We start from the raw sequence: 23,571 nt of genomic DNA on the forward strand, positions 1-23,571 counted from the left end.
ACCAAAAAACTTCCCTTCATCTCACCTACCTGGCCTGGCTCTAGTACCCCTCAGCAGTGTAGGCGCCTCCACCTCTCCCTCTCACTTGCAGGGAGATCATCGGTCGGATCACAGTGCAACTTACAAGGTGATGCCACATCCCACACTACACCAGCATCCTCCTTGTCTCTGCGGTGAGTGCAGGACAGGCAGGGATTTGTGAGAGCCACCAAGAGGAAAGCTGTCCTTGTGTGACACTGCTGAGCGGAGGGTGAGCAGGGAGAATCCCAGCTGGAAAAAAAATCCCTTGGTGCGAGGGCCACATGAAATGGCCTGGTGGGCCAGATTCAGCCCGTGGGCATTGTTTGACACATCTTGTGCTTTAGTATATTAACTCCATTGTCTCCAAGCAGGGAGGATTGGAATTGGTGGATTACTAGAAGTGAGAGAGGTAAGATTACATATAACACCAGGTATGTAAGTCAGACTCTCAGCCAAGACTCAGCCCGCTTATGTGGAAAATAGCATTTTGTGGTAGAGTGAGATTTTCATAACTTCCATCAAATGGCTTGATGAGAACAATACCTGACAAGTGACATATCCTCTTGAAATACAGTTTTTTATTTATCATCGAATTTCAAGAGTACTAGTAGTATGAAAGTTGTAAATTACATATCTGCATCCTTCCAGCCCAAGTAATGCGTTACATGAAATGTTTTTTATTATCTAAGGATTTAAAAGTACTATCAGGATCAGTGATCACAAACATCTAGAAATTTGTATTGATCAGTATTGGAGTTCTGAAGGTCCATTTTCCAGCCGCTATCACTTTATTTAACTCTAGAGTAGAGATTCTGCACCTGGCAGCATCTGGTGAATTGCAGCTGACAGCCCCATCTTTTTCTCAACACAGCAAAGCCATCATAGAAACACAAAGGCCCATATGTTCTGATCTTTTGCACAGCAGCACAGAGACACATGTGGATTAAAGATATTTATCAGAAAGCTGTAATTCACTCTTTGGAGACCTGAGCATAATGTATGCTTGTTCATATATTATCCACTTAATGTTTGAAAATGTAGGGACATGGACTAAGTCTTATGGTTCTTTTATACAGTATGTTCAATTATTTAATATATATACAGTAGCTCACAAAAGTGAGTACACCCCTCACATTTTTGTAAATATTTTATTATATCTTTTTATGTGACAACACTGAAGAAATTACACTTTGCTACAATGTAAAGTAGTGGGTGAACAGCTTATATAACAGTGTAAATTTGCTGTCCCCTCAAAATAAATCAACACACAGCCATTAATGTCTAAACCGCTGGCAACAAAAGTGAGTACACCCCTAAGTGAAAATTGTCCAAATTGGGCCCAAAGTGTCAATATTTTGTGAGGCCACCATTATTTTACAGCAATGCCTTAACCCTCTTGGACATGGAGCTCACCAGAGCTTCACAGGTTGCCACTAGAGTCCTCTTCCACTCCTCCATGACGACATCACGGAGCTGGTGGATGTTAGAGACCTTGCGCTCCTCTACCCTCCATTTGAAGATGCCTCGCAGATGCTCAATAGGGTTTAGGTCTGGAGACATGCTTGGCCAGTCCTTCACCTTTAGCAAGGCAGTGATCATCTTGATGGTGTGTTTGGGGTCATTGTCATGTTGGAATACTGCCCTTCGGCCCAGTCTCTGAAGGAAGGGGATTCTGCTCTGCTTCAGTATGTCACAGTACATGTTGGCATTCATGGTTCCCTCAATGAACTGTAGCTCCCCAGTGCCGGCAGCACTCATGCAGCCCCAGACCATGACACTCCCACCACCATGCTTGACTGTAGGCAAGACATACTTGTCTTTGTACTCCTCACCTGGTTGCCGCCACACATGCTTGACACCATTTTAACCAAATAAGTTTATCTTGGTCTCATCAGAACATAGGACATGGTTCCAGTAATCAATGTCCTTAGTCTGCTTGTCTTCAGCAAACTGTTTGCGGGCTTTCTTGTGCATCATCTTTAGAAAAGGCTTCCTTCTGGGATAAAAGCCATGCAGACCAATTTGATGCAGTGTGTGGCATATGGTCTGTGCACTGACAGGCTGACCCCCCACCCCTTCAACCTCTGCAGCAAATCCATGCAGACCAATTTGATGCAGTGTGCGGCGTATGGTCTGTGCACTGACAGGCTGACCCCCCACCCCTTCAACCTCTGCAGCAATGCTGGCAGCACTCATACCTCTATTTCCCAAAGACAACCTCTGGATATGACACTGAGCACGTGCGCTCAACTTCTTTGGTCGACCATGGTGAGACCTGTCCTGTTAAAACGCTGTATGATCTTGGCCACTGTGCTGCAGCTCAGTTTCAGGGTCTTGGCAATCTTCTTATAGCCTAGGCCATCTTTATTTAGAGCAACAATTCTTTTTTTCAGATCCTCAGAGTTCTTTGCCATGAGGTGCCATGTTGAACTTCCAGTGACCAGTATGAGAGAGTGAGAGAGAACACCAAATTTAACACACCTGCTCCTCATTCACACCTGAGAACTTGTAACACTGAGTCACATGACACCGGGGAGGGAAAATGGCTAATTGGGTCCAATTTTGGACATTTTTACTTAGGGGTGTACTTTTTTTTGTTGCCAGCGGTTTAGACATTAGGTTATTTTGAGAGGACAGCAAATTTACACTGTTATACAAGCTGTACACTCACTACTTTACATTGTAGCAAAGTGTCATTTCTTCAGTGTTGTTACATGAAAGGATATTAAAAAAAATTTACAAAAATGTGAGGGGTGTACTCACTTTTGTGAGATACAGTATGTGTTTGTGTGTATGTGTGTGTGTGTGTATATATGTGTGTGTATATATATATATATATATATATATATATATATATATATATAATACAGTGTATCCTGTTCCAATATGACTGGTGCACAGTCATGTTGGAACATGAAGGGGCCAACCCCAAACTGTTCCCACAAAGTTGAGCGCATGAAATTATCCAAATTGTCTTGGTATACTGACGCCTTACAGGGGTTGTAAACCCTTGTTTTGTTTTTTTTAAATAACATATCATACTTACCTCCACTGTGCAGCTAGGCTCAGGTGAGGGCTCAGGTGAGTAAAACGGGGGGGGCTGGTCAGTGACAGAAGTTTTTTCACCTTAATGCATAGGATGATGAGAGTTCCCTTCACTGGAACTAAGGGGCCAAGCCCAACCCCTGAAAAACAACCCCACAGCATAATCCCCCCTCCATCAAATGATTTGGACCAGTGCACAAAACAAGGTCCATAAAGACATGGATGAATGAGTTTGGGGTGGAGGAACTTGGCTCAACTACACATAGTCCTGACCTCAACCCAACAGAACACCTTTGGGATGAATTAGAGTGGAGACTGCGAGCCAGGCCTTCTTGTCCAACAGCAGTGCCTGACCTTATAAATGCACTTCTGGAAGAATGGTCAAACATTCCCATAGACACATTCCTAAACCTTGTGGACAGCCTTCCCAGAAGAGTTGAAGCTGTTATAGATGCAAATGGTGAGCCAACTCAATATTGAACCCTACGGACTAAGACTGGGATGCCATTAAAGTTCATGTCTGTGTAGAGGGAGGCATCCCAATGCTTTTGACAATATAGTGTGTGCATATACTGTGGTGTGTGTGTGTCTGTGTATATTTGTATGTGTGTATGTATGTGTGTATATAATATATATATATATATATATATATATATATATATATACACACTGGGGACGGAACAGTATTCAGACCCCCTTAAATTTTTCACTCTTTGTTATATTGCAGCCATTTGCTAAAATCATTTAAGTTAATTTTTTTCCTCATTAATGTACACACAGCACCCCATATTGACAGAAAAACACAGAATTGTTGACATTTTTGCAGATTTATTAAAAAAGAAAAACTGAAATATCACATAGTTACATAGTAGGTGAGGTTGAAAAAAGACACAAGTCCATCAAGTCCAACCTATGTGTGTGATTATGTGTCAGTATTACATTACATATCCCTGTATATTGCGGTCATTCAGGTGATTATCTAATAGTTTCTTGAAGCTATCAATGCTCCCCGCTGAGACCACCGCCTGTGGAAGGGAATTCCACATCCTTGCCGCTCTTACAGTAAAGAACCCTCTACGTAGTTTAAGGTTAAACCTCTTTTCTTCTAATTGTAATGAGTGGCCACGAGTCTTATTAAACTCTCTTCTGCGAAAAAGTTTTATCCCTATTGTGGGGTCACCAGTACAGTATTTGTAAATTGAAATCATATCCCCTCTCAAGCGTCTCTTCTCCAGAGAGAATAAGTTCAGTGCTCGCAACCTTTCCTCATAACTAAGATCCTCCAGACCCTTTATTAGCTTTGTTGCCCTTCTTTGTACTCGCTCCATTTCCAGTACGTCCCTCCTGAGGACTGGTGCCCAGAACTGGACAGCATACTCCAGGTGCGGGCGGACCAGAGTCTTGTAGAGCGGGAGAATTATCGTTTTATCCCTGCAGTTGATCCCCCTTTTAATGCATGCCAATATTCTGTTTGCTTTATTAGCAGCAGCTTGGCATTGCATGCCATTGCTGAGCCTATCATCTACTAGGACCCCAAGGTCCTTTTCCATCCTAGATTCCCCCAGAGGTTCTCCCCCCAGTGTATAGATTGCATTCATATTTTTGCCACCCAAATGCATTATTTTACATTTTTCTACATTGAACCTCATTTGCCATGTAGTCGCCCACCCCATTAATTTGTTCAGGTCTTTTTCCACATCCACATCCTGCGGAGAAGTTATTGCCCTGCTTAGCTTAGTATCGTCTGCAAATACAGAGATTGAACTGTTTATCCCATCCTCCAGGTCGTTCATGAACAAATTAAATAGGATTGGTCCCAGCACAGAACCCTGGGGAACCCCACTACCCACCGCTGACCATTCTGAGTACTCCCCATTTATCACCACCCTCTGAACACGCCCTTGTAGCCAGTTTTCAATCCATGTACTCACCCTATGGTCCATGCCAACGCACCTTATTTTGTACAGTAAACGTTTATGGGGAACTGTGTCAAATGCTTTTGCAAAATCCAGATACACTACGTCTGCGGGCCTTCCTTTATCTAGATGGCAACTCACCTCCTCATAGAAGGTTAATAGATTGGTTTGGCAAGAACGATTCTTCATGAATCCATGCTGATTACTGCTAATGATATTCTTATTACTAAAATCTTGTATATAGTCCCTTATACATGGTCCTAAGTATTCAGACCCTTTGCTGTAACACTCATATATTTAACTCAGGTGCTGTCCATTTCTTCTGATCATCCTTGAGATGGTTCTGCACCTTCATTTGAGTCCAGCTGTGTTTGATTATACTGACTGGACTTGATTGGGAAAGCCACACACCTGTCTATATAAGACCTTACAGCTCACAATGCATGTCAGAGCAAATGAGAATCATGAGGTCAAAGGAACTGCCTGAAGAGCTCAGAGACAGAATTGTGGCAAGGCACAGATCTGGTCAAGGTTACAAAAAAATTTCTGCTGCACTTAAGGTTCCTGAGAGCACAGTGACCTCCATAATCCTTAAATGGAAGACGTTTGGGATGACCAGAACCCTTCCTAGAGCTGGCCGTCCAGACAAACTGAGCTATCAGGGGAGAAGAGCCTTGGTGAGAGAGGTAAAGAAGAACCAAATATCACTGTGGCTGAGCTCCAGAGAGATGTCGAGAGATGGGAGAAAGTTGTAGAAAGTCAACCATCACTGCAGCCCTCCACCATCCGGGGCTTTATGGCATAGTGGCCCAACGGAAGCCTCTCCTCAGTGCAAGACACATGAATGCCCGCATGGAGTTTGCTAAAAAAAACACCTGAAGGACTCCAAGATGGTGAGAAATAAGATTCTCTGGTCTGATGAGACCAAGATAGAACTTTTTGGCCTTAATTCTAAGCGGTGTGTGGAGAAAACCAGGCACTGCTCATCGCCTGTCCAATACAGTCCCAATAGTGAAGCATGGTGGTGGCAGCATCATGCTGTGGGGGTGTTTTTCAGCTGCAGGGACAGGATGACTGGTTGCAATCGAGGAAAAGATGAATGCGGCCAAGTACAGGGATATCCTGGACGAAAACCTTCTCCAGAGTGCTCAGGACCTCAGACTGGGCCGAAGGTTTACCTTCCAACAAGACAATGACTCTAAGCACACAGCTAAAATAACGAAGGAGTCGCTTCACAACAACTCTGTGACTGTTTTTGAATGGCCCAGCCAGAGCCCTGACTTAAACCCAATTGAGCATCTCTGGAGAGACCTAAAAATGGCTGTCCACCAACGTTTAATATCCAACCTGACAGAACTGGAGAGGATCTGCAAGGAGGAATGGCAGAGGATCCCCAAATCCAGGTGTGAAAAACTTGTTGCATTTTTCCCAAAAAGACTCATGGCTGTATTAGATCAAAAGGGTGCTTCTACTAAATACTGAGCAAAGGGTCTGAATACTTAGGACTATGTGATATTTCAGTTTTTCTTTTTTAATAAATCTGAAAAAATGTCAACAATTCTGTGTTTTTCTGTCAATATGGGGTGCTGTGTGTACATTAATGAGGAAAAAAATGAACTTAGCAAATGGCTGCAATATAACAAAGAGTGAAAAATTTAAGGGGGTCTGAATACTTTCCGTCCCCACTGTGTATGTACATATATGATTATTATATATATATATATATATATATATAATAATCAACTATAAAATTATGATGACGCACCTTATATTGAGTAGGACCCCCAAAACAGCTCTTACCCATCGTGGCATGGATGCCTCTAGAACTTAGAAGGTATGATGTGGTATCTGCCACCATGCTGTCAGTAGCAGATCCTTTTAGTCCTGTAAGTTGCGAGAGAGAGCCTCCATGGATTGGACTTGTTTTCCAGCACATCCACACACCTTAAACTCCTTGTGTTCCTCAAACCATTCTTAAACCATTTTTGCAATGTGGCAGGGCTCATTATCCTGCTGAAAGAGGACACTTTCATCAGAGAATAACGTTAATTTAAGGGGTGTATTTGGTCAGAAACAATGTTTAGGTAAGGTGGTATTTGTCAAGTAACATCCACATGAATGGCAAGACCAAAGGTTTCCCGGCAGCCCAAAGCATCACACTGCCTCCATCAGCTTGCCCAGTTTCCATACTGCATCCTGGTGCCATCTTTTCCCCTGGTAAGAGATGCATGATCCATCAGACCTGACCACCTTCTTCTATTACTTATTGGTCCAGTTCTGATGCTCATGTGCCCACTGTAGGCGCTTTTGCCTGTGAACACAAGTCAGCATGGTCACCCTGAGTAGACTAAAAGTGGCCTTGCAGACACACCCATTGCAAAGACAAGGTCCAATGTTGTTAACATAGGGAAGCGGTCTAGAGCAGCCTTTTTCAACCAGGGTGCCTTCTGGGTTTTTCAAGGATGCCTAGGCAAAATGCCTAACAATTGCCATAATGGGGTTGATTTACTAAACCTGGAGAATGCAAAATCTGGTGCAGCTGTGCATGGTAGCCAATCAGATTCCAACTATAGCTTGTTCAATTAACCTTGGACAAACAACAACCTGGAAGCTGATTGGTTTCTATGCAGACTGAACCAGATTTTGCACTCTCCAGCTGTAGTAAATCATCCCCAATTTGTCCAAAAATGATCAACAAGCCAGTGATTGGATCAAGCCTGCCCTTATGGTACACAAAGCCACAGGCTTATATTGTGCTGCATTACAACTTTGCGCACGATGCCTAAAGTTGTAATGCAAAGTCAGCCAATTATATCATCAGTTGCTAAGGGGGAAGTCGGGCGCCTGCACAGCATCCTTATTTGCCCCTTACCTGACTCTCTCTGTCAGCACTGCGTCACAATAGCAGAGAGAGGGAGAGAAATGAAGGGAGAAGAGAAATGCTGGAATACTAGTCAGTACCAGCGTGCAAAGGTGGAGGAATAAATCACCTCTAATGCTGGGTGGCTCATATGTGTGAATGCTACTGTGATATGTATAATTATTAGTTTTCATTTTTTTTTTTTTTTTTCATTTTAGAATTGGGTTCCTCAAGATTGTGCAACATTTTAAAGCGTTCCTTGACTGAAAAAAGGTTGAGAAACCCTGGTCTATAGTTATGATATGCAGTCGTTGCTGTATTGCATGCACGAAGACAGGAAGTAATTTCTACTGACTGGAATGGTACCAGCTGATTGGAGAAAATCCAATGTAACACCAATATTTAAAATGGGCCCAAAATACATCTCTGGGAATTACAGACCAGTTAGCCTAACATCAATAGTATGCAAGCTCTTGGAGGGGATGATAAGGGACTATATACAAGATTTTAGTAATGAGAATGGTACTATTAGCAGTAATCAGCATTCAGAGTGTGGTGATAAATGGGGAGTACTCGGAATGGTCAGGGGTGAGTAGTGGGGTCCCTCAGGGTTCTGTGCTGGGACCAATCCTGTTTAATTTGTACTTTAACAACCTGGAGGATGGGGTAAACAGTTCAATCTCTGTATTTGTGGAGAAAACTAAGCTAAGCAGGGCAATAGCTTCTCCGCAGGATGTGGAAACCTTGCAAAAAGATCTGAACAAATTTATGGGGTGGGCAACTACATGGCAAATGAGGTTCAATGTAGAAAAATGTAAAATAATGCATTTGGGTGGCAAAAATATGAATGCAATCTATAAACTGGGGGGAGAACCTCTGGGGGAATCTAGGATGGAAAAGGACCTGGGGGTCCTAGTAGATGATAGGCTCAGTAATGGTATGCAATGCCAAGCTGCTGCTAACAAAGCAAACAGAATATTGGCATGCATTAAAAGGCGGAATCATTCCAGAGATAAAACGATAATTCTCCCGCTCTACAAGACTCTGCTCCGGCTGCACCTAGAGTATGCTGTCCAGTTCTGGGCACCAGTCCTCAGGAAGGATGTACTGGAAATAGGGCAAATACAAAGAAGGGCAACAAAGCTAATAAAAGGTCTGGAGGATATTGGTTACGAGGAAAGGTTGCGAGCACTGAACTTATTCTCTCTGGAGAAGAGACGCTTAAGAGGGGATATGATTTCAATTTACAAATACCATACTGGTGACTCCACAATAGGGATAAAACTTTTTTGTGGAAGGGAGTTTAACAAGACTCGTGACCACTCATTAAAATTAGAAGAAATTAGGTTTAACCTTAAACTACGTAGAGGGTTCTTTACTGTAAGAGCGGCAAGGATGTGCAATTCTCTTCCACAGGCGGTGGTCTCAGCGGGGGGCATCGATAGTTTCAAGAAACTATTAGATAAGTACATGAACGACCACAACATACAGGGATATACAAGGTAATACTGACATATAATCACACGCATAGGTTGGACTTGATGGACTTCGACCTAACCTACTATGTAACTATGTGTAAGTAGCTGAAAAAGGCTAGAGGAGATCAACAGTAAATGATGGGGAAAAGGATGAAAAAAGGTGGCACCAGTATTTCAGAAAAAAAAAAACTTTGCAATTGTTTAGTATACATAGTTCTTTCACAAACTACAAATTATCCAGTTAGAGCTTAAATCTAATTTAAATTGGAACTTCACTCTGGTTTAAAAAATGTAAACAACACCATTGTTGCCTAGGCACATATTGAGAAAACAAACAACGGTATCCACTCCCCCCCAAGAAACAAAATTGGGGCAATTTGCACGCATTTCCATATGTTGCGCAAAAGCTCCTTTTGGGTGACAAGCTTCGTGCCGTTTATTTTCGCGCATAGTTGGCTGTGATTTCTGCAATTCTTTGTCATGCAAAAGTCGTGGTTAAATCACACTATATTTGGGTGCCATTAAGAATGAATGGCACCCAAATGCGGGTTGCACGCTTTCAATGTTAGCTTGATTTGGAATTCCAGATCACTAGGTGTGAATAGGGCCTCAGAGGAGGGTGAGTGGTACTTTCATTTTTTGGTGAAGGTCCTCTTTAAGATCAGATGAAATCCTTCATTAGTAAATGGTGCTTAATGTACCATTTTTTTTTTTTATAATTATATAATTACTTTACCAGTACACAGCCGGCTTCAGAGCTGACTGGCAGGTTAGAGACATTTCGAGGCTTTGCAATTTTTCAATTAATTTCTGTTAATGGGATATTATTTTGCACAGACACATTGTAGTTATTAGCACAGTCAGAATACTTCTAGAGTAAACTATAATGAAATTTTCTGAGGGTTATGCCTGCATTCAATTAACTTTTTAAATATCAAGTCATAAAAGTGTCTCTACTGTTTTTTTTTTTTTTTTTCACAAAGTCCAATTTTGTGTGGATTCATAGCCTCTTGGATGAATGCTTTTATACTGATTTCTTTCTTGGCTCCTAAATAGATTAATTTAGAATTTTTGCTGTTGAAGTAATTGTCCCCAAAAGAGTGCAGGAATATATAGTTGGCTATTAACATTACAGCAGTAAAAATTTAAATTTTACTGCAAATGAGAAGCCTGCTTTATTTATTTACCAGCGTCTAGACAGGCCCAGGCCTACACTTATTGTCCAGTACATGTTGGATTTTAATCTTTGACCTGTTTCCTATTTTTGGTATAACGCAGGACTGGATCTCATGTGACTCATGTGAAAGGGGCTCTTAGGCCTTTGACTAGCCTGTGGAATAGTTTCATAAACAATATTTCTGAATATTCGAAAATGTTCATATTGACAATTTAGCTTGTTTTATTCTTGTATGTTGTTGAAGGAACCTGAGCTGTTAGTTGGGCAAATCTACTTGGGTTTGATTTGTGGGTTCATATGGGAAACACAATTTATAATTTGCCACTAAATTATAATTACCTTCTGCTTCATTCTGTTTTTCAACAGTGTGGAAGAGAATACCTCCAACATCCATCCTAGATAGTCTACTATGGATTGTAAGGGGGAGGGGTTAGGCCCACACCAAAAAAATGCTGTGTGTTTCCCCCTAAAACTACATACCAGACTTGATGGCATTTAATGCGTATTTTAAGGGGAACGCAAATGAATCAATACTAGATCCTTGGGGGGGGGTCTAGAATAAGTGCCTGAATTTTGGGGGTGCCCCATAGTGTTTTTTTTTTTGTTTTTTTTTTATGCACAGCGCCAGTGGTAGTGCATGCAATCTTGAGAAGGATGTTACATTTAGTGTGATTTCCTGCAGCAAGTGAAGGATCTCCTTGGCAGGCAGATAAACAGGTTATTCAGTTTGTCCATTAGCCTGTTAGGTTGACCTTACACTGTGCAAATTTTGAAATTTTTTTTGATGAACCAGCCAACATTTTTTTTGTGGGTGGTGCAGTCAGCTAATCCCCCCCCCCCCCACCCAATATCCTTTGAATGAAAGGAGGCGGGTGGAAATTTTTCAATTGAACAGGGGCTGCATCCATTCAGATACATCAGAATTTAATAGCCTAGCAGGGAGATTCATCCATTAGCACTGTATAGTGTGGGTTGAAGAATTTGTTGGATTGTTGGATATATCAGTGTGTGGTAAGCCATGGTAAAAATGTGGGTGTGGTCTACCATCTTGTTGGGAAAACAGAACGATTACTTTTTCACAATCAATTGCCTTTTTTTTATTATGCACAGCATCTCTGCCATCCCTCCCCTCCAGTGTTCATTCACAGAAGCCTTTGTATCTTGTGAATGAGTCACCTAATACAATTACTCTGTAATTAGGCAGAGGGAGGGGAGGGGCAGGCACAATGGCTGCATGCTGCTCTGCAACCTCAGAAGCTGAGACTTGAGGGTTCAGCGTCAGAGTGCTGAAAGCATAGCGACAGTTATGCCCACAGCCTTCAGAAAACATTTTTAACTAAAGAGATAAGTCCAAGAGGTTGCATGCACCTCATTGGAATTAACCTCTGGTAATCCAGCACTTTGTGCAAAGTACCTGAATTCCTGGAGTTCAGCTTTAAAATTAAAGGATTATGTGTGTATTGCACATAAAACAAAGAATTTTATGTGCATTTATATTGCTTAGAGGTCATTAGAATTTCATGACTTCTAGTTATTCTTTAGGACTGTAATCAAATAGAATGGAACAGTTGTGTGTCTCCTTAGATGGCTCATAGTACTCTGGTAACACTTTGTTACTTTGTTAAAAAATGTTTATTTGTAAAACAAAAATTCTGTGTGTGTGTGTCAAGTCACAATCTCACTAGACATTTACCCCTGTTCATCTGATCCTGGTGTCTTTGTGTGCCCCAAGAGGCACAGATGCAGCATCCAGTCTTGCTGTTTGGAGCCTATCAAAGTCTGTGACAGGCTAAAATATGCAGTGGCTGGATGCTGGACCAAATGGGCCCTGTGCATTCAGGGATGTATGCCCAGAATGTTTAAAACCTGCGTTCTTGGCATTCGTCCCTGAATGATACATTGCTAAACATAACACTCTGTACAGTGTCCAGCCTTTTCCAGTTGCACCATGTTTTAGCCTTTCAAAGACTTCGGCAGGCTGCAAGCAGGTAGGCTGGGCGCTGTAACTGTGCCATCTGCGCATGAAAACTCTGGGATTGGACACCCAGGGGCCAAATGTGGCCTAGAGCATCAGTTTACAAAATGTATAAACCTAAAAAAAAACTAATAAAATTGACTCAAAATGTAGTTTGCTGTTAAAAGCATCTTTCAGAGACTTATCTGTGAGCTTACATAATAAGGCATAGATAATGTCCAGGAAATTTCAGTAGCATCCAGTTATCAATAATCCTTCATTGTTTTTGGTTACAATTCAAAATCTGATTGGATGCCTCCATTAAATCTCTTACAAAATGGTTAGCCAAGCTGTAGTACATCTAGTATGCTGAATTAAGAGAGTTCAACAATTAGCTTTACTGTATAATGAAGGTAATTTATACATAAAATACTCTACTACTATTATTATTATTATTATACAAGAGTTTTGTATAGTGCCAGCAGTTTGCAGAGAACTTTACAATATAAAGGGAGACGGTACAGTAAAAATACAATTCAATAGAACAGTGTCAGGAAGGCACTGTTCCTGAGAAGTAGTAATAACTGTGAGGGATGAGATGATGGGAGAAATAAAAGATTTAGTGGTTAGCTGAAGGCAGGATAGGCTTTCCTGAAGAGATGAGTTTTCAGGGATTGTTTAAAAGTGGCCAAAGTAGGAGAAAGTCAGATCGATTGGGGTAAAGCATTCCAGAGGATAGGAGAGGCTCTGGAAAAGTCCTGGAGACAAGGGAGCTAGAGAATAGGAGGTCTTGGGAGGTGCGGAGAGAAAAGTTTGGGTGATATATTGAGACAAGATTGGTGATGTAGCTTGAGGCAGAGTTCTGAATGACTTTGGAAGTTGTTGTTCGTATTTTGGATTTTATTTGCTGGGCAATGGAAAGCCAGTGGAGGAACTGGCAGAGATGGATGGTGGATGAATCTAGCAGTAGCATTCATGATATACTGAAGGGGGGATAACCTATGGAGAGGTAGGCCTATGAGGAGAGAGTTACAATACTCAAGGCGAGAGATTAACAAGGGAGTGAATGAGTTGCTTAGTGGTTTCATCAGTTAACAAGGGGCATATTTTGGAGATGTTATGGAGGTGAAGTCCACAATATTTGGACAGCGAAATGGACAGGTCAGAGTCCAGGGTTACACGTAGCACCCTGGCATGAGGGAAAGGACTGATGGTTGTATTAATGTCAGGGGAGGGGCATGGATGGGGGAATATTATGAGCTCAGTTTTAGAAAGATTGAGTTTAAGGAAATGGCGTGACATCCTTACTGATATGTCAGTTAATAGGTTAGTAATGTGAGAGGAGACTGAAGGAGTGAGGTGGGGAGTAGAGAGATACATTTTTGGGTGTCATCAGCATAGAGATGGCATGTAAGGTGTGGGAGTTTATCAAGTGACCAAGGGTGGGGGTTTAGATGGAGAAGAGAAGGGCTCCAAGGAAAGAACCTTGCTTCTGTTTAGTATACTGTTTATTGAAAATGTTTCTGCTCTAATTTTCTGCTTTCTTTTTTTTGGGGGTACGTCTTGCAGCCCTCACACAGGATGGCAGGATTACCAGAATGGTGTTCCCAAGATCCCCACCGCATGTATTACAGTAGAAGATGCTGAACTGATGGCTCGATTGGTGTCACGCGGTGTCAAAATAGTGGTACAACTGAAAATGGAAGCTATCCAGCATCCTGATGCTGATTCCTTTAATACAGTGGCAGAGATTGTTGGGAGTAAATATCCAGAACAGGTATGTGATACAGAGGAAACTGGTGTTAGGTCATGCCAATCAATATTCACAAGCATCATGTAATATAACTGGTACAGACTGAAAGCACAGCTCTGGTAAAAAAAAAAAAAATTCTCCTTGCTTCCTGTCGTGACCTCTTTAAACTGAACATACCCTACCCTAAAATGTTTATAAGTTACCAACTGTGTTGAATCGCAAGTACCCTGTTGAGGCTACAACTGTTACTCCTTGCATCGATTGCTTTGTTCTGTTGAAGCCTAGTCCCTGGCTGTAGGGGAAAACTGACCTGCTATTGAAGTCTAGATGAAGCCCCTCCCTATCCACAAGGTGCTTGCAACACAGAACTGTTGTTACCTTAGAAGTATTTAGGACCAGATCGGGTTCACTTTAAAATGCAATACATTAATCACATTATTAAAGAAAACCTGAAATCTGGAAGCTGTGTACAAAAAAAGATAGGCAGATGAGAAAGATTTAATCACCAATGTTGCCTGTTGGCTCCCTAAAGCTGATCTTTTCCCCTTTCTGACCTACAATGCCTTGTTTTGCAATCTTAAGACTGTGAGGTTGTCAGTTTGCAAGGAAATTTGAAATTTACAAGACATTTTTTCTTGGCTTATTAAATGTGTGGAAGCTGTGCCCACTTCAATCATTCAAATACGTGCAAGCAAAAAAGTTTTTTTTTTTTTTGCATGTGATTGGGTATACTAGTCAAAGTAAATCGACCCCTATGTCATGTTGAGGCAGTCATCTTGCTAGGAGAGCAGGACCTTGCTTACTCGTTTCAGAGCTGAACCTCTGATGACTGGTGATCTGATGATTGGTGGGGAGTATCAAGAAGCAGTAGCAGAGATTTAACCCTTTCACTGCCCTGCCAGGTCTGTACGCCATACGGACCCACAGAAGTGCCTGCAGGTGACCAAGTGACCTACATTCCTGCTCACATCAGTGACCATAAACTTGTATCAGAAATGTTCAGCAGACTCTGCTGAACAAAAAGTTAGCTCTAAATAGCAGCTAACAAGCCGCTGATCAGAGTTATTCAGCTAAAATGACACCCACCCCCCCCTCCACCGCCGCCTCTCTACCTGTCTCCCGCTTCCTCCCCTCCTGCACCACCTAAAATGCCTGCTGTGTTCCCCCCACACTGTGCTCTGCCCAATACATCTATCCCCACAGCACAAATCCCCCCCCAGCTTCAGTGCCATCCCCCGCCAGCACGGATCCCCATGGATCCGTTGCAATTGCCGGCTCCCTCCGCTGCCACTCCCGGCGGCAATTGCACAGTTAAACTTTTTTTTTTCCTAGCTGATGTCCCGCCGGCACCCCTTTCAGTGCCCTCCCCCTCGCTCACCGATCCCCAGCTGCCCCCCACGCAGCTCTGCAAGTGGCATTCCCCGCAGCTGCTGCCCGGGAGATCGGCGAGTGCAGTGTCAGAATGTAGAGTGGGGGGGTTAGTAAACATATGTTTACCAACCACCTTCCTTTCCTAGGTGAACATAGGGAGCATTCGGTATTGATCACTCATATATTCAGCTGTCACTGTGGCATAGTAAATTGAGTAAACTAGAGTGTCTACTATGCCACCGTTTATGAATGAATGAGAGACGCTATTCAGAGGCTTCCATCCATTCATAAGTATTGCAGCTGGGACTGAACCCTTCAGTCCCTATCTCTGTCTAAAAAAAGAGACGTTAGAGGTTTGTTTATACCCCTGATGTCTCTCCAAAGACCCCCCCCCCCCCATTAAAAAAAATAATTTATAAAAAAAATAAATGAATGAAAGAATATGCAAACAAAATGTAAAAGTAAAATAAAAAATCATAGCAAGGCCCCTTTCACACAAGCACCTCCATGGGATGGAATTCGCTCGTTCAGCGGGGGATCAGTCTGCTAATCCCCCACGGATTTCAGGTCCATCTCTGTTTCGCTGTGCAGAGCAGAGGCAGACACAGTCCCACTCTCCTCTATAGGGAGATCTGGTGAAAACTGACCGCCTGTCCATTTTCATCGATCATATCCGATCCGTCATACAGTTGGAAAATAGGACCTCCATTTTTAAAGGCAGGATCAGATAGCGGTGGATGTCAACGGACATGTCACCGCTGACACTTGCCACTCCATAGGAGAGACTGGAGGGTTCGATCAGGTCCGCCTGGAAAACTAACAGGTGGACCTGATTGGACAGCCTATGTGAAAGGGCTCTAAGGGTAAATTTAGACATGCGTCTAAATCGCCCTTGCCTCTAGAGCCCAAGACTACCCTCCAGAGGCTACTGACAGGCGGTGAGGGAGTGATGCAATGCCTCCTCACCACCTGTTTAGCTGCAGAGGGATGCACAGGTGTTCCGTGCATCCCCATGCAGGCAGTCCCATTGATGTTAATTGGGACACAGCAGCTGCATGGGAATGCACAGGTGTTCCATGCATTCCTGTGTAGGCAGTCCCATTTATGTCAATTGGGATGCAGCAGCTGCAAGGAGACACAGCCACTGCTCCCAACTTGACATCCGTGTGGGTGCATGTCCCTTAACTGACACTCTCTGCGTTTTGGGTCCATGCACCTACACCAACACCCACATGGATGTCACAATCTGCCCTTGCAGCTGCTGTGTCCCATTTGACTGCCTGCACGGGGATGCACAGAATACCTGTGTATCCCCGTGCAGGTAAACATCGCCCTCCATGGGCGTACGCTTTAGCACACACCACTGAACGAGGCCTTAGTAGAAATTTAGCAGGAATTACGGAAGTTATATTATGTTTATGTGTGCAAATAAGGATTTTAGTGTTTTGTTTTTTTTTTGTGAAAATAGTGATTTGATACACATTTGTGCAAAAATTGTGGGGCCTCAAAAATCAGTAGCACCTTCTTTTTATTCTACTGGTAATGTGCTTTCAGAAAATGTATAGTTTGGGGGGTCTTTCACAAATTCTGAATGCTGAATGATTTTTTGAAAAATTTGGATATTTACATTTTTTGTTCGATTTTACCAATTTTTGAAAAAGGCGCAATGCAAAAATTACAAATATTTGTTATTTATTAACTCCATACAGGTTAAGCTTTTATATTTAGTTGGAATTTAGCAGGAATTTTGTAAAATTAGCATTAGCTGTGGTTTTATCTGCTAATAATGGTTTTAGTGTATTTTTTGCTAATATATTGTTTTGATAAACATTTGCGCAAATACTGCGGGGTCTAAAAAAAATCAGTAGCACCTTATTTTTATTCTAGAGATCATATGCTTTCGGAAAATATATGGTTTTGGAGGTCTTTCACAAATTCTGAAAGCTGTAAGGGAAAAAGGAAAACCTTCAGATTTTTAGAGAAATGTGGATATTTACAATTTTGCATACGTTCGATTTTCAACATTTTGCAAAAAGGCGCAATGCAAATTTTTTTGTTTGTTATTTATTAACTCCATACTTGTTAAGCTTTTATATTTAGTAGGGATTTAGCAGGAATTTTGTAAAATTAGCTGTGTTTTTATCTGTTAATAATGGTTTTAGTGCATTTTTTTGCGAATATATTGTTTTGATAAACATTTGCACAAATACCGCGGGGTCTGTAAAATCAGTAGCACCTTTTTTTTTTATTCTACAGGTCATGTGCTTTCAGAAAATATATGGCTTGGGTTCTTTTACAAATTCTTAAAGCTGTATGGGACCAATGAAAACCTTTAGATTTTTAGAAAAGTTTGGATATTTACACTTTTGCGTCTGTTCAATTTTCACCATTTCGCAAAAAAGGCGCAATTTAAAAGTTACAAATATTTGTTATTTATTAACTCAATACAGGTTAAGCTTTTATATTTATTAGGAATCTTGTAAAATTTGCTGTGTTTTTATCTACGAATAATGATTTTATTGGATTTTTAGCAAAAATATTGCTTTGATAAATATTTGCGCAAATATCGTGGGACCTTAAAAATCTGTAGCACCTTATTTTTATTCTACTGGTCATGTGCTTTTAGAAAATATATGGTTTGGTGGGTCTTTTACAAACTCTGAAAGCTATAAGTGAAAAATAAAAAAGCAAAGGAAAAATTGCAAAAATGGTCTGGCCACCTGAGTGTAAAAATGGAGCACAGGGCCTGCCAGTGAAAGGGTTAAGCACAGATTTACAGAATGAATGACATAGAAGCAGGGAGATTCTTGCCATGCAGATCCTCAGGTACAGCTTCCACACCATCAAGGAGAAGAGTGATCCGCACAGTAGTGACTTCACCAAATCTTACTTAAAGTCTCATGAGACTTGCAGTCGCATACAACAGTGGCTGTCACATGACAGATATACAGCATGAGGCTTAAGGCACATTTCAGGCAGTGCATTGGTCATTTACAGGAAACATTCAGGACAAATCATAGAATTTTCCAAGTACATCTATCACCCCTTTCACACTGGGGAGGTTTTCAGGAATTTTAGTGCTAGAAATAGCCTCTGCAAAGCACCTGAAAACCGCCTCCCATTCATCCCAGTGTGACTTTTCACACTGGGGGTGGTGTGCTTGGGGGACGTTCCGAAAAGTCCTGTAAGCAGCATCTTTGGGGTGGGTTGGGAGCGCTGTATTTAGTGCTCCCAAAATGCCCTGCCCTTTGGAATGAATGGGCAGCGCTTTCAAAGTGCCATAAAAGTTTTTTGAAAGCACCACAAAACTGGAGTTTTTAACCCTTTTTTTAGGTGAAAAGTACCCTGCTAGCGACTGAAAAGCGGTGCAAAAGCATTGCTTAAACAGAGCTAAAGTGCTGCTAAATTGAGCAGCGCGTTAGCATGAACGGACGGGTGGCTCAGTTTGAAAGGGGTCTTAGGCACAATTAACATTTCTGTACATTCCCTATATGATAGCAAATCTTCTCTTTTTGAGTTCAGGTCCACTTTAAATTAATGTAACACATTGAAGTTAATATGGTCTTAATAAAGACTAGCAACGTGTGTCCTTAATTGGCACATGCACAGCTGTAAGCAGGGTCTTTTAAATAAGTCTGTGTAATTATTTAACAAGAATCTTTACTTGTATCCAAGTTTTCTTAGAATGTATCAGTCTAGCTCTATTCACAGCAGCCTTATGTGCACTTTCAGAGACACTTGGCAAAGCTGTAAACACTTTATAGTGACAAAGAAATGACATTCTGTTCTAAGATTGATGCTTTTAGGACGTCTTTACAGAGGATACAGTATGTATATCTGCGGTGCGTTACTTTGATGTACCTGTCAATTGCTCTGTCCAGCTCACCCTGGATGTCATCATCAAACAAATTCTTAAGAAACCCGACGGAGCACAAGCAATAAAATGACAAAGGGAGCCATGATCTGGCTAACATTTCTCTCTAGTCAAACAATATATTTTTTTGGGGGGACTGTGCTGAATGAGAGCCATGCGTCATCTCAGAGCTAAGTGTAATAATATCTGACAGGCTACAGCTAGAGTTCTTACAGTTTTGCTTTGGAGACATCTGGCAGAAACACGTTAAGATAACATTAGTGATAAGTGTAGACTATCCTACTGGATCTTGGATGTGCTTCATGTGTCCTTGAATGAGACGTGCATCACAAGCGGGAAATGCTCTATATTTGTCTCTATACATATACTGCAGTAATTATCAGAGACTCCGGTCTTGTCTGAATCTTTGAGTCACAAGTTCAGCAACTGTCTGCATTTTATGACATATTTAGTTTCGGAGATTCATTAAATTTATTTCTCACTTGCAAACATACATGAGTCTGACATCATAATGTTCCCTAAAGTGGAACTCTTTTTTTTTTTTGTCTGATACCTAATTTTATTACCTGGTGATCTTGCCAGTAATGCTGTGTACACACGGTTGGACTTTTCGACAGCAAAGGTCTGAGGGAACGAATCCGCCGGACAATCCGATTGTGTGTGGGCTTTATTGGACCTTTGCTGTCGAAAAATCAGACGGACTTTAAATTTGAAACGTGTTTCAAATCTTTCCGCCTGAACTCCGCCGGAGCCAGTTCCAATCGGGAAAACCGTTCGTCTGTATGCTGGTCCGACGGACCAAATACGACGCAAGGGCAGCTACAGCACCTGACCACGAGAATGTTTCCAGCGCGGGGTACTGTACATCTCACGCTCGCTGCAATAGGAAAAACACATTTTCCTATTGCAGCGAGCACGAGGAGGCGACAATGTCCCTTAGGTCTGGAATGGATTTTAAGGGGAACCCCCTACGCTGAAAAAACGGTGTGGAGTCCCCCCCCCAAAATCCATACCAGACCCTTATGCAAGCACGCAGCCTGGCCGGTCAGGAAAGGGGGTGGAGACGAGCGAGTGCCCCCCCCTTCTGAACCGTACCAGGCCGCATGCCCTCAACATGGGGGGTGGGTGCTTTGGGGAAAGGGGGCGCCCTGCGGCCCACCACCCCAAAGCACCTTGTCCCCATGTTGATGAGGACAAGGGCCTCTTCCCAACAACCCTGGCCGTTGGTTGTCAGGGTCTGCGGGCGGGGGGCTTGTCTGAATCCGGGAGCCCCCTTTAATAAGGGGGCCCCCAGATCCCGGCCGACCATCCTATGTGAATGAGTATGGGGTACATCGTACCCCTACCCATTCACCTGGGCAAAAAAAAGTGTCAATAAAAAAACACACTAGACAGGTTTTTAAAGTAATTTATTAGGCAGCTCCGGGGTCTTCTTCCGACCCCCCCATGTTGAGGGCATGCAGCCTGGTACGGTTCAGGAGGGGGGGGGGCGCTCGCTCGTCCCCACCTCCTTTCCTGACTAGCCGGGCTGCATGCTCGGTCTGGTATGGATTTTGGGGGGACCTCCACGCTGTTTTTTCGGCGTAGGGGGTTCCCCTTAAAATCAATACCAGACCTAAGGGCCTGGTATGCTCTGCGCTGGCTCCCGCGACGGGGCTCGCAAGGTGTCAATCTCGCCGATAAAAGCGGCGAGATTGACTTCCTTTTCTAGTCCCGTCGTACCTCATCACGTTCAAAATGAACGGACTTTAGTCCGTGTGTGGGTAAGTCCGTTCATTCAGGAGTCCACCGTAACTCAGTCGAAAGTCCGTTGGGAAGACTGTCAGACCTAATTTGCCGGAAAGTCCGGTCATGTGTTGGCATGTCCGTTCGTTCGGAAAGTCCGTCGGGAAGACCGTCGGACCTAGTCTACCAGAAAGTCCGGTCGTGGGTACGCAGCATTGGTCTGTTTTTTTATTCCTTTACCAAACCAAGCTTTCCAGCAAAAGTGGCCCTTTTGGATCAGATAAATATTTAAAAGTTCTGCCATGTTTATTCTGCAATAACTTTGCGATTATAAAAAGTGGCTGTAAACCCAAACCGTGACCTTTTATTATTTGTTCCCTTTTGGTCTGTTAAATATACTATTGGAAGCATTGTGTTTATATATGTTTGGGAAGTGAAAAAAAAAAAAATGTTAGGCCTCATGCACACAGGATGTTTAAAAAACGCCAGCTCTGCTGAAAGGAAAAAGCATTGTTAAAAATGCACTGTTAGCTGTGTTTTTGAATAGCGTTTATGGGCCTTTTTCAAGTTTTTTGGCTTTTTTTTCAGTAAAATCACTCCCTATATTGTAAAAATGTCTATAAACACCAAACGTGGCTAAACGTGGCTTATTACAGCATTTAGCAGCGTTTTTAGTTTTTACAGCTCAACAGCCTCTACTCCTGGACGCACAGGCTGTCGTTTTTTTTTTTCTACTGCCCCTAAACGCTTATGCCTCCAAACGCCTCTGATGGTTTATGTGTGCATGGACACATAGGCTAACATGGAGTTGCATTTAGAGGCAGTTAAAAAAAAAAAAACGTCACATACCCCTAACAGCAGCTGTAAAAACGTCCTGTGTGCATGAGCCGTAACTCTTGTCAGAAATTCAGAGCTATCCTGTGCAAAGTGCCTGTGTTATCTAAAAGACACCATTTAACATGCGGCCCAAGATGTCTATGAATACGTCCCAACACAAAATCGTAAATGTGCTTAAAAAATCCTGATTTTTTTTTTGTGGGAAATTTTTTGTAAAAATGCGTTTACACTTCACAACACATGCAGTCAAAGAAGAATTTGAAGTGGCTCTTTGCGGGACTTTTATCTTCCCACAGAAAAATCTCCCACACTTCACAATCACACCTTATCCATGTCATCAGTTTTCGGGACCACCTTGAACAACTATTTTCAAGGATAAAGCACAATAAGGGTCCAATTTTAAACCAAAATATCTGATGAGCACCTTGAGTATTGCTACTACATGATGCGTTAGTTTATCAAAAACCGTGTCAAATATCGCACTCGTTTTATGTTGCCCTCTATAAATATTATAAAAAAATGAAGTTTTATTATTCAGGTACATTATTTAGATCAGTGATCTGTCCAACCTTTTCTGCTCATTAGCTATCCTTATTGTTAGTCGATTCCTCTGGTTAGAGTGTGACCCAGGAAGGTGAAAAAGTTGGACACCCCTGGACTAGAGGATAGTTAGCTTTAAAGAGGAATTGCAGTCTGCTCACACATAATTTGTAATAAAAACATCTTTGCCATTCTGAAGCCTCCCTCCAACCACTTTGCATATTATTTTATATATACTGTAACTCTGTACTTGCCAAATCTGCTGGAGAAATCTCCCTCCACTGAGTCTGGCTGCAACCTTTTTAACTGTGGGTAGCTGAAGCTGCTGCCTGTTCACTTTCTGGATTTACACAGACACACAGAGGCACACCTCCAGCTCTGCAGCTCTCTAATGACTAAAGTTACGCTTTAATTTTGTCAATGTCTAAGAGCAGGAGTGGTTGAATAGTTTAGTAAATGATAATAGGTGGGTTGACAACACTCAGTCTTTAAAAAAGGCAGTGTGTTGTCAGTACTTAGAACCTGAGTGCATTTCTAGAAGAACTATGGGTATTTTTCTGTACTTGTAGGGTCTTTAACCACCTCAATATAGTGCACTTTCACCCCCTTCCTGCCCAAGCCATCTTTCAGCTTTCGGCACTGTTACACTTTGAATGGCAATTGCGCGGTCATGCAACACTGTACCCAGATGAAATTGTTATATTTTTTTCCCCACAAATAGAGCTTTCTTTTGGTGGTATTTGATCACCTCTGCAGTTTTTATTTTTTGCGCTATAAACAAAAGAAGAGTGAAAAAAACACAATATTTTTTACTTTTTGCTATAATAAATATCCAATTTTTTTTTTAAACAAATTTTTTCCTCAGTTTAGGCCGCCGGGCACGCACATCGGGTCCCCAGTGACACGGCGGGCACGTACGATTGCCGGCGGCGGCGCGCGTGCCCCCGGTGGGCCGGGAAGGCGACGGCATCATATGACACCCTCCCAGAACGAGAGCCACGCCACCTGGCCGTCATATGA

At 42.3% G+C, this 23,571-nt stretch overlaps 1 protein-coding gene across 6 annotated transcripts in view; it reads left to right on the forward strand.

Moving 5' to 3' along the window:
- Positions 1 to 23,571, forward strand: part of CPQ (carboxypeptidase Q) — a 713,444-nt gene that overhangs the window by 240,349 nt on the left and 449,524 nt on the right. For all 6 annotated transcript variants that reach the window (XM_073632010.1, XM_073632012.1, XM_073632011.1 and 3 more), the window contains one exon: positions 14,021 to 14,228. In XM_073632010.1, coding sequence (XP_073488111.1) covers positions 14,021 to 14,228 — 208 coding nt within the window. The remainder of the gene's footprint in view (positions 1 to 14,020; positions 14,229 to 23,571) is intronic.

Source organism: Aquarana catesbeiana, linkage group LG05 (genome assembly GCF_042186555.1).
Source record: "Aquarana catesbeiana isolate 2022-GZ linkage group LG05, ASM4218655v1, whole genome shotgun sequence".
NCBI lineage: Eukaryota > Metazoa > Chordata > Amphibia > Anura > Ranidae > Aquarana > Aquarana catesbeiana.